The 12,302-nt window shown below is 38.9% G+C and overlaps 1 protein-coding gene across 1 annotated transcript; it reads left to right on the top strand.

Moving 5' to 3' along the window:
- Window positions 1-312: 312 nt before the first annotated feature.
- LOC141250230 (uncharacterized) lies at window positions 313-943 on the top strand. The gene is made up of 2 exons (XM_073669895.1): window positions 313-344; window positions 481-943. The coding sequence occupies exons 1-2, from the start codon at window positions 313-315 to the stop codon at window positions 941-943; spliced, it is 495 nt and encodes a 164-aa protein (XP_073525996.1).
- Window positions 944-12,302: the final 11,359 nt, after the last annotated feature.

Here is a 12,302-nt window from a genome sequence, read left to right as displayed (position 1 = left end):
GCATCGAGCACCAAATTGACTTTATACTCGGTGCAACTTTTACCAATAGACCAGCCTATAGAATGAACCTAACTGAGACCAAAGAGATATAAACCCAATTCAAAGACCTCTTCGACAAGGGTTATGTGAGAGAAATCGTATCATGTTGTATCATGCCAGTCTTACTCGTCCCCAGAAATGACAATATCATGGTCAAATACTGGCATCCTTTACCATGGATTGATGACATGTTGGAAGATCTTTATGGATCATCTACCTTATCCAAGATCGATCTATGAAGCGGTTACCATCAAACACGGATGAAGGAAGGCGATGAGTGGAAAACTGCGTCAAGACGAAGTTCGGTTTGTATGAGTGGTTAGTAATCCCTTCCGGCTTAACAAATGGTCCTTCTAATTTTATGCATCTTATGAACTAGTTACTGAGGCCCTATGTAGGTAGATTTGTTTTGGTTTACTTTGATGATATCCTTATATACAGCAAGTCTGAGAAAGAGCATACCGAGCACTTAAGGGAAGTATTATCCACTCTCAGAACTGTGCAATTGTATGATAACCTAAAGAAGTGTGATTTTTGCACTAACCAAGTTGTGTTTTGGGGATTTTTAGTGAGTTCTCAAGGGATTCAACTCGATCAAGCAAAGGTGCAAGTAATTCGAGATTGGCCAACACTAACATCTCTAGGCAGCGTGCGCAGTTTCCATAGCCTAGTTGGTTCCTACAGACAGTTTGTCCAAGACTTTAGCACAATTTCATCCCCTCTTACTGATCTTACAAAGAATAATACACCATTCAGGTGGGTAGAAGCACAATATAAGACCTTAGAGACCCTAAAGGACCGACTTACGCAAGCATCGTTGCTAGTTTTGCCTGATTTATGTCGCCCTTTTGAGGTTGAATGTGACACTTCTGGTATTGGCATTGGAGGAGCCCTCATTCAATAAGGTAAACCTATTGCTTTCTTCTCTAGAAAATTTAAAGGTGCATGCTTGAACTACTCCACTTATGATAGGGAATTGTATGCTTTGTTTCGTTGCTTGAAAACTTGGCAGCACTTTGTCCTAGAGAATTTGTACTCAAAACTGATCATGAGTCCTTAAAACATTTAAGGAGTCAAGATAAGTTAGATATAAGGAATTTTATATGGATGTAACTCATTTAAACATTCCCTTATGTGAATAAGAAAGAAAAAGATAATGTTGTTGTTGATGCACTTTCTAGGAGACATAGCTTGTTGAATAGTTTGGATACTCAGGTGCTTGGATTCGTGTACATTAAAGAGCTTTATGATATGGATACTGATTTTGGTGATATTTATAATAACTGTATCGAAATTTGTCTCTTTGATAAGTTCTACTTGCATGATGGATTTCCATTCCGAGTTGACAAGGTGGACATTCATGTTTGTTCCTTGTGCTTGTTGTTGGTTGAAGAATCTCATAGGGGTGGGTTGATGTGACATTTTGGTAGGGATAAGACCTTTTATATACTGCATACTCACTTTTACTGGCCACACATGCTAAAAGATGTTGATAATTTTGTCAAAAGATGCATTGATTGCTTGCAAGCTAAGTCTAAAACTAAGCCACATGGTTTGTATACTCCATTCCCTATTCCTTGCTACCCTTGGATTGATATTAGTATAAAATTTATTATGGGGTTACCTAGGACTAATAAGGGGAGGGATTCTATATTTCTCGTTGTTGATATATTTTCTAAGATGGCCCACTTTATTGTTTGCCATAAGACTGATGATGATAGGAATGTTACTAGTTTGTTCTTTCGCGAGATTGTTTGATTGCATGGAGTGACTAGGACTATTGTTAGTGATAAATATGTTATGTTCCTATCCTATTTATGGATGTCTTTATAGGGTATGCTTGGTGATAGGTGATATCTGGCATAGCGTATCTAGTGATTATTAGCATCGTTTATAGGTGATTTAGCAATGTTATGGAGCGTATTACTGTAATCTGGACCTCGTAGTGCAGAAGAGTTATTCATGAGGGTTACAGACAAAAGAGGGAAGACGAAGAGAAGATTTCCACTGGGATGAAGGCGCGACTGCAGAGGGATGCAGAAGCCTGGGCGCGATTGTGTAGCTGTGCGCCAGCACAAGGGGCAATGTTGTCTGGGCGTGAACACGCCATGCATGGGCACTACCGCGCCACCGCTGAGTCGTGGCTCTGTTTTGATCTTTGTATGTGGGATTGCTTCCAGGTCTTTGTTTCTTGCACATGGATGCTACGTGCGTCCAAACTTTCCACCACTTGGGTCGATGAAACCCCTGACACCCTTTTCTGAAGCATTGAGAGACACAAGGAAGACGGGGAACAATAAGGAGCTTTTCGAGACTTTCAGTAAGTGTGAGGTAAACATCCCTTTACTCAAGCTAATTAAGAGTGTTCCTCGTTATTTAAAATTTTTGAAGGAGCTATGCATGGTCAGGAAGAAACAAAAGTTGAAGGGACAACACAAGATCGCGGTAAGTGAGAGAGTATCTTTTATTTTATAAAAGCGTATGCCTATGAAGCGTAGCAATCCATGCATGGTAAGTATTCCTTGTAATATTGATGATACTCATTTTGATAAAGCTATGCTTGATTTGGGTGCTTCTATTAATGTGATTTCATACTCTCTATGTGAGCATCTAGGACTAGGACCTTTGCATGAAACTGGTATAATAATTCAATTGGATAAGGGGTCCATTATTTATCCTAAGGGAGTGGTTTAGAATGTGTTGATTATGGTTGATAGGCTAGTATTTCCTATAGACTTCTTTGTGCTAGATATGCAACATGATAGGCAAGTTGCGCCCATACTCTTAGGTAGACCTTTTATGAGAACTGCGAGTACGGAAGTTGATTTAGCTAGTGGGTTTTTAACCTTAGAATTTGATGGGGAGATTGTGAGATTTAATATCTTTGATGCTATGGAACACCCCTTTGAGGATGTTGCCTCTATTTGTGCTATTAGTCTGATTGATCCCATTGGGGATACAGATGATGCTGAGGTGTGTTTGGCTTGAAGGCCCCCGTTATTGACTTTAAAGGGTAACAAGCTTCCCCCTCCTTCCTCTATTATGCAAGTGCAAAAAGTTGAGTCTAAGTTAAGTCCATGACACTACAAGGAAAAGAAGAAAGCTTGGTATGATAAGGGAATAAGGAAGAGAAAAGGGGTCAAGTCTTATTATGCGAGGATTGACAAGGAATTTCGAGATGAGTCGGCTCGTGAAGGGTCGAGTGCTGGATGGTTGAGAGCTGAGAAGTCGAGCCAACGACTTTAACCAACGCATTTCTCGGGAGGCCCATTAGATGCTCGGGACCAAGTTACTATTATTTCTTTTTCTTCTTTTATGTTAAGCTTATCAATTTTTCTTAATAAATGATTTGCTACAAAAGGAATTTTTTTAGTGAACATCTCACGGTTAATTACTCCTATTTTTTATTTAAAGACGAAGAAACTAATTCAAATTTCTCCCTTATTTAATACATCAACAAATAATCATATTATCACTATATTTATTCCTTTTTCTACTTCTTCTTCCAAGTGCAAGAAAGCCCCATTTATTTGTTGGGCTTTTTTCTACCAATTGGGTCCCTCCCTTCTCCACCCCCATGGGGATGGTCTACAGGATTCATAAAGACTCCTCTTACTACAGGACGTTTACCTATCCAACTCTTAGATCCGGCTCCACCCAAACTTTCCTGGTCCACTCCAACATTCCCCACTTGCCTGACTCTTGTTGAGCAGTTTTTGGATATCAAACGGACCTCCGAGGAATAAGGTATTTTTCCACTTTCACTTATATTTTATATTTGTTTTTTATTTTACAATAGGGACATTGTGTACTTCAAGTGGGGGAGGGGGGGGGGGGGGGGAATTATCTCACTGTGTGAGTTTTTTAGTTTGTTTTTGAGATTTTTAAGTTTGTTTGTTATCATATTTCCCATATTTGGTACTTTGTGAGTTATTATAATGTTGCATTGACTTTGAATCTCTTTAATATGTTTTAGATGTTGAAACTTCAATTGCTTTATGATGACGATATGATTGATCATTTTTTTGACATTGACTTGAGCATGTGGACTTTGATTGGGATGCATTAGGACCAATACTAAGATTGCATTTTTACCCTCTCATCTCTAGTTTTATTATGGTGTTCATATTATCTTGCTTCCGTTTTTTTCATGAAAAAATAAAATAAAAAGGAATAAGAGGGGTGAACTCCTAGTGCAATAAGTCAGAAGAGCACGCAATCTCTGTGGTGCGAAAGATCACTCCAGATTCGATCCTCCATGGCAAACCAAAGAGTTTAATTAGTGGTCCTAGACCGTAAAATGGACGGACCTGGTGCCTAAATAAGTGGTTTTACAAGGAAATATATATGAATAAGTGAATAGGATGAAAAAGAAGCAACAAAAGTCTATGTGGTACTTCTTGTGTTGAGTTGTGAATTTTTTTTATGTTCGATTGTGTTGGAGCTTATGATATCTTATCATTGATCATGAAGCATGTTAGGAAGGGAAATTGTCATTTATTTGATCTTGCATTATTGTCTTTCATATATCACTTGGATAGAGACAAATTTTGTATATTCTATGGATTCATTGTCATGTGCTTGCGTAGGACAAACATAGTTCAAGTTTGGGGAATTGTTGATAACTTGCATTTTGGGTTAGTTTAGAGTTGTTTGAGTCATGCTTTGTTTTGTTCTTATAGATTTTTGGTAGATTCAGAGTCTACGCTTGTACTTTGATTATTGCATGTACTTTGAAGATGAAGTGTTGATGACGGCCACTACTATCAAGTTTTTCCATACTCGCAGAGACCGGTGTGCATAATGGAGGAGTGAGTTCATTGCATCTTACTAGAGGATGAGCAAAGTCTAAGTGTGGGGGAGTTTGATAAGTGATATCTTGCATAGCACATCTAGTGGTTATTAGAGCCGTTTACAGGTGATTTGGCAATTTTATGGAGTGTATTACTGTAATCCGGACCTCGCAATGTAGAAGCGTTATTCATGAGGATTACAGACATAAGAGGGAAGACAAAGAGAAATTGCCACAGGTACAAAAAGCGCGACCATGCAAAAGAAGGTGTGATTGCGCAGGGCTGCAGAAGCCTGGGCGTGACCGCGTCCATGTCCACCCCGACCACGCAGCTGCGCACCAACACAAAGGGGCAAGATTTCCTGGGCGCGACCGCGCCATGCCCAGGCGCGACCACGTCACTGGTGGCTTGTGGCTCTGTTTTGGTCTTCGTACGCGGGATTGCTTCTGGGCCTTTGTTTCTTGCACATGGATGCTACAGGCTGAGCTTTTAGCATTATTATCTTTGTGTTTTAGGTTAATTTAATAGGATTTTAGGAGCTTTGCCTCCTCATTCCATCTTTCACTTTTAAAATTTACGTTCTAGAGAAACTATGTCACACTAGTTCTTTATTGCTTTGTTCAACAGTTGAAGCCTTTAGATGATTTGGTTCTAAGACTTATACCTTAGTTCTTATTCATATTTGGATTGCTTCACTTAATTATTTGTTGAATTTGATTTATCTGTCTGGCCTGATCATCTAGGTAGATTAGATCTATTCATATTGCTAGGGTTTGACATGTTCTTGTTGAAGGGTCTTGTCTTTGTGTAGCAAATCAATTGCATGATCTAGTTGAGATTGTGATTGTGGAGAGAGTTGATTGTGTGTTAAATATCGACTTAAGTCAGTGGTACTGCATGTACCTATCTATTCCTGAGTTCATTGTTGTTTTGCTATTAAATCTTGATAGTTTCATGGTTGTAGTTTAGTAAGGGTTATTAGGACTACTTGGACTAATAACTATATCAGAACATGGATTAGTACTACCATATAATATGAATTGTTGATGAACTTGAACGTCAATAGGAGCTAATGATCAACCTATCTATCTGTTGTGTGAATGCTTGTTGAATGGAATGCTTTCTCATATTGCTTTACAATCTAGTTTAGTTAGTTTAGTTGAATCCAAACCCCCTTTTACTTTATAAGCTGATCACGTTAATGTTACAAGAATTGATAAGCTGACTCCTTGTGAGATTCAACCCTTGCTTGCCGCTTTACTAGTGTAGTGTTGCTAGTTAAGATAATTACTTTGGTTGGGAAAACAACGACCATTTAGGCCTTGTCACTTGGTACAAAAATATTATTCTCTACAGCTAGTCACCCCCAAACTGATGGGAAAACCGAGGTTACTAATAGAACTCTAGGTAATTTAGTTCATGTTGTGCTTAAGAGTAATTTAAAAAGTTGGAAAGATGCTTTGCCTTGTGTTAAGTTTGCTTATAATAGGACCTTGCATTCTTCTACTAAGATGAGCCCTTTTGAGTGCATATATGGTTTGAATCCACTAACTCCTCTAGATCTTAAGCCATTGCCATTAACGGAACGAGCAAACTTTGATGCTACTAAGCAGGTTAAATTTATGAGGGAGCTGCATGAGAGTACATGTGATATCTTGGAAGCTACTGCGGAGAAGAGTGCTCAACGAGCAAACCGTGGCCAAATCTAGGTGTTTTTTTTAACCAAGTGATCTCGTATGGCTGCATATGTGCAAGGAGAGATTCCCCAAGAGGTACAAGTCTAAGCTGTCACCAAGTGGACATGGACCTTTCAAGGTGTTGAAAAAGGTAGGTGACAATGATTATATGTTAGTACTGCACAAGGACTATGTTGTGAGTCCAATCCAATATGTCGAGACCTTACACGACAGTCGATGATGTTGATGACTCGAGGAAGAGTCATTTTCAAGAAGGGGAGATTGATGAAGGATCATCCCCACTAATAGATCCTACCTTTGATGGACCAATTACAAGGTATAAGTTGAAGGAGCTTCAAGTAAAGATCAACACATTCATTTCATAAATTTTGGAGCAAGAAGAAGACAAGTTTGAATACTAGACTAGTTTTCTAATTAGTTTATTTCAGTTTATAAAGGGATGGAATATGAACAATTACAGCCATACCCTTGCAGCTTAGTTTCTAGACTAGTAGTTTCCCAATTTAGTAGTTTTTTAAGTGATTTGATTGTAATTCTTTTGAGAATTTTGGCTCCCCATTTTAAAAGTCCGAGTTCTCTATTAATGAAATAAGATTAGGTTTTTTCAAACATAAACAACGCTACCAAGAGAGTACATTGATCTCAGAAACAAAATACTCCCCGTGAGAGTATTGGTTCGCATCCAGGCACTAGTTGTGTCGTCTATGTCAATTCTTCATAGGATTGATCAATTTGGCCAAGCAAGGCAAACTCTCCGTGCTCCTAGTACTTCAACGATTCTAGGTTGTGTGTAGTTGTCCAATATGAAGGTTGGAAATTCGTGCGACAAGGGTCTAGCATTCCAATTCAATTGGGGGGTTCTTGTCGTCGTTCTTCCCGGTTTTAGCCTGATTTCTATCCTTCAATTCGCCATTCATTCGTTTCACTTCCACCATCCATTTTTCTAATTGATTGTCTTTTATTGTTTAATAGATTTGTTGCCTAGATCTCAATTGAAGCGGCTAATCCCCGTATCACTAAAAGTACTAGATTTGTGAAGAAACGAAATCTTGCACTAGAAGATAGGCCATATATTATCGTCAAGGTATTCAAAGTGAATCTTCATCACTTGATCCGAGAGGTAAAATTAGGTAAGATATTTGGAAAGGTTAAATCTAGTAAAAAATAATATTTTTCCTTCTGAATCTTTTTGTTTTATCTTCGGTATGTTTTCATTGATTGTTATCTATATAAGCATGCGTAACTTCCTTATGTGTATAGAATGTATTGCTTAAATTATCATTCTTATATTAATTGTTTTACTCATTACTGTTAATTTTTACAGTCATATATACAGTTGAGTTTAAAAAGAGGGGATTGTTGCATGCTGATGTTATTCTGTTCTGCATCCAGACAATAAAATAAACACTACTGATGAGATTGATAAAGTAATATTTGTTGAAACCCCAAATCTCGACACGCAGCTTGTGCTGTATAAAGTCGTTTTAGAGTCAATGATGCATGGTTCTTGATAGGACTAAACCTACCCACAAGTGTATCGTATCCATTGTAGCTTTTCAAGTATCGTTACCACAAGGACAAAGTAGTATCTTTTGCAACTAATCTGTTAAGCTAAGTCATAAGAAGGGTTTTTATCATTATACTACGAAAATGAGAAAATGCTTTTTTTAGAAAGTTATGTGAATGAGAAATATATAGGATTGAGGATCACCACAATAACGTTTTGGTAGATTATAAGATGTCTTTATCAAAGAATAGTACGGACTTGTTTGATAGTAAGCAATCAAATATATCTACTAATTCCATTCAGATAGTAGTAGACGTATCTAAACTCCAACAAACATTTGTTGTCATGCAAAGCTAATCAAGTTTAGACCCTTAGACACTCAGAAACTAGAACTAGACTAGGTTAACATCCACTTTCGTGCTTAGTTAAGTCCAACCTAACCTAGGTTTCTATGATTACTTATATCTCCACCAAGAACAAACAAGTTTATTCGAGTTCAATTCTAGAGAATTCCAACATAAACAATCCCCTTTCAGACTCATGCCACGTCTAATTAAAATCTATAGGTATCTCCTTTCATACTAACCTAACAGAATTCTAATTGATTATTTCAATCACAATAAGAGTCCTATAATCGAATCAAACAAGAATCCATGCTATCAAAGACAAATGCCAGATAAAAATCTGCCAATTCATTGTTGGGATCATCCCAATCCTAGAAATATGGATCTTGATATGCATAATGGAAGAAACAATCAAAAAATCATAAGAATGACGAAAATCATAGAACTAGATGAGAATAAGAGAAATATTTGATCCAGTCTAGCATAGAACACTCCAATCTTGTACAAATCTTCAACAATCTTCCAAAAATGCCAAAAAAAACTAGGGTTTTCCAAGTGGTCAAAAGTGTAACTCCCCAAAAGTCAAATCTCTCCTCAATAAAACTAGGTCTTTTCCTCTTCTAAGTGTAACTCCCCTAAGTAATTTCCCAAAATAACCCTCAAATTACAAGAAAATGCATATAGCAAATCGGTGGTGAGGGGAAAGCCCTGACTCGACCCGAAACTCGAACTAGTCAGGGATCAAGTTTCGAGTTGCATACTTGACTCGGGCTACAACTCGGCTGAGTTGTAGGCCTAGTTTCCCTATTCTTCATTCTGCTTTAGTTGTAACCCGTCCAGGCACGTTCCCGTCCTTCCTTGACACCTTCTTAGTTAAGTTCCTATCTTGGCATCGTATCTCCAATCCTTCAACTCGAACACCATCATATGATTGCTCATGATATCCAAAGAAACCTCCTCCAAAACACCTGAAATCTTCAAACACAAGAATAGACTCCGACTCTATGAAAATCTATGAAAATAAAATAAAATAACAATAGAAAAAAGCAAACCGACACTATTTAGACGAAATAAACATAACCTAAACTAGCCTAAAATGCATGCAGTCAAAATCCCCGAGCATGAACCTTGATTATCCCAAGAAAGCACACAACAATGAATCCATAGAATATACAAAAGTTATCTCTATCCAAGTGACATATGAACGAATGATAACGAAAGGTCAAACAAAAGACAAATTCCTTTCTAGCATGCTTCTCAATCAATGACAACCTTACATCAGTTTTAACACAATTGATATTATAATCAACACAACAATCACAATCCAACCCAAGAAGTACCACGTTGTCTTTTGTTTTTTCTTTTCTTCTTCTTCACTTATTCACTTTTTTTTAAAACTGGTTCCTGGAGTATTGGGTCCGTCCGTTTTACAATCCAGGCCCACTAATGATGCTCTTTGCGCTGCCATGGAGGATCAAACCCGGAGTGATCTTTTACACCACTGAGATCGCATGCTCTTCTGACTACCACGATGTCATGGAGGATCGAGCCTGGAGTGGCATTTCAAACGATGGAGATCGCATGCTCTTCTGACTATTGCGCTAGGAGCCCCGTCCGCTTATTTTTTCATTTATTTTTTTCTTATTTTTTTATGAAGAAGAAGGAAGAAAATCAATATAAACAACATGAACTATGAGATGAGAGGACTTATGCAATTTTAGTATCGGTCCTAAATTATCTTAATCAAAGTCCACATGCTCTAAGTCAATGTCAAAAGCTTGATCATTCATATAACATAATTGAAATATTAACAACTAAAGCATATTAAAGAGACTCTTGGTACATGCACCATTATAAGAACCCACAAAGTACCAAGAAGGGGAATATGATAATCGACACACAAAAATCCGAATAAAACAAAAGCAAAAGAAAAAGGGAAAATAAGAAAAAACCAACGAAAATGCAACTAACTACACAACCTACATGCAATGCAAACAGAAAAAACTCCCCTGCCCAAGCTTAAAACTAACATTGTCCCCAATGTATAATTAAAAAGAAAAAGGAAGAGAAGGACCCACAATGAACTACTCTAGAGAAGGCGGTCGAGGAGAAGGTCGGCCCTAGAGAGCACATATTTCAGCAGCCATGGAGTCCAAGCAGGCATGCAAAGAGGCAAACTCGGCCATCATATCACGATCTATCCTTTCAACCATCTCATATATGCGCGGATCGATCGGGGAAAGGAAACTCTCAGCAACAGGCCTAGACTCCACCCGAGCAGCATCAGGGTCAAAATCTTCACCGACATCATCATCATCGGTATCCGCCACATTTTCTTCTTCCATCGGATCATCTAGCAGGTCGGAGAGACCACTCTTTAACTGGGCATGAGGAGGATCAGAAGAACGAACGGTGATCTTCCAGTCGATCGATTCCTGGAGAGAAACTCTCTCCTCATTAGGGAGATGGAGAAGACGGCCACCATCCCCTGGATCAAGATCCCAATATAATGTGTCGTGGTACCGGTAAAGCACCTTCATATTATGGATAAAGTCATAGCCAAGAGGGAACGGATTAACAATATCAGAACGTCTGGTCAAGTCGACATGAAAGTGCTTAGCCAATAGAGTCACCAATCTACCTATAAAATGGTACCCTTATCCTTGTTGCAAACTAAACTCAAGTGTCCCATCATGAAGCCAGCATAGTCAATCGTATGTTCATGTAAGGCCGCACAAAGAACCATCACCTCTTTATTTGTGGTAGTATTCTCTACCCCTCCACCTTGCCCAAAGATGGTGTGAGCCATGAAGTGAAGGAAAACTCTGATTGTTGGATTGGTTATGCTATTAGCCTTAGTCCTCGTAGCATCGTAGTCGCCAGAACCAAGGGTGCGCAAAAATCGTCCGACTCTGCAAAAGGTGATGCGAGACTCTCCCCGAGCACCCCCATTGGTAGGAAATCCAAAGATCGTATTAGTGGCCACCAAGTCGAGCTGCCTATCAACATTACCAAGACGGAATTTGCAAATCCCGTCGCTGACTCCCGCACCGCTCATGAGATCACACTCAAGAGTACTTAGGAACTCGAGTGTGAGACTCTATAAGTAGGCTCCCTAAGATGAATGAAACGTGTCCACCCCAAATTCTCGGCTAACCATTCAATATCATCTTGAATACCCATGGAATCGAGGAGCTCAAAGTCGATAAATTATGTCGGTACCAACCTCTTCTTCTTAATAGCTTCAAATCAAGCGATGCTCTTAGCATACGTGAACCGAATACCCATGGAGGTGGGATATTCTTCCCCGACTCGAGGAGGAGGAAGGCGCATCATAGAGGAAGAAGCATGTACTTTTTCTCTCTTTGTACCCCAATAAGACATGGCCAAATTCAAGCACCTACACATAAAGAAACAAGCACGCCAAGACAAGCAAAGTCACAAATTTGCCGTTACGGCAAGAACGACCTACAATAATAGCTCAAATTGGCATACCATGCCCCACAAGAATGCAAGATAATTCTAGATGTTCAACAATTCACACGTGGACAAAAAGACAAATTCAGCTAAAAGCCAAATTGACATGAAATCCCCGCATAAATGATAAAATCTAGCACAAATCAATCAACACAAGCATCATACTCCCATAATTCAAACAAATTTTATCCCCAATTCAACCAATCTCATCAATTTTGACATAAACCCTAGAAATCCAAATCAAGTTGAAAGAGGAGCAATTACCCAATTAATCTCATGACGGAGTAGGAGAAGCGTAGTAGACGAAGAGTAAAACCAAATCAAGTAAGAGATGCTGAAATTAGAGCAAACCCTAATCGAACACCCCTTGGGTTTGCAAGGCAGGGAGACGTGGCTGGCATGGCAGTGGGCGGCGCGCGGCTGGTCGGAGGCACGCAGGTCGAAA

Source organism: Phyllobates terribilis, unplaced genomic scaffold (genome assembly GCF_046119375.1).
Source record: "Phyllobates terribilis strain yellow unplaced genomic scaffold, ASM4611937v1 Scaffold_5481__1_contigs__length_51418, whole genome shotgun sequence".
Taxonomy (NCBI): domain Eukaryota; kingdom Metazoa; phylum Chordata; class Amphibia; order Anura; family Dendrobatidae; genus Phyllobates; species Phyllobates terribilis.
Note: the sequence above shows the minus strand (reverse complement) of the source record. Positions and strands in the feature narration are given on the sequence as shown.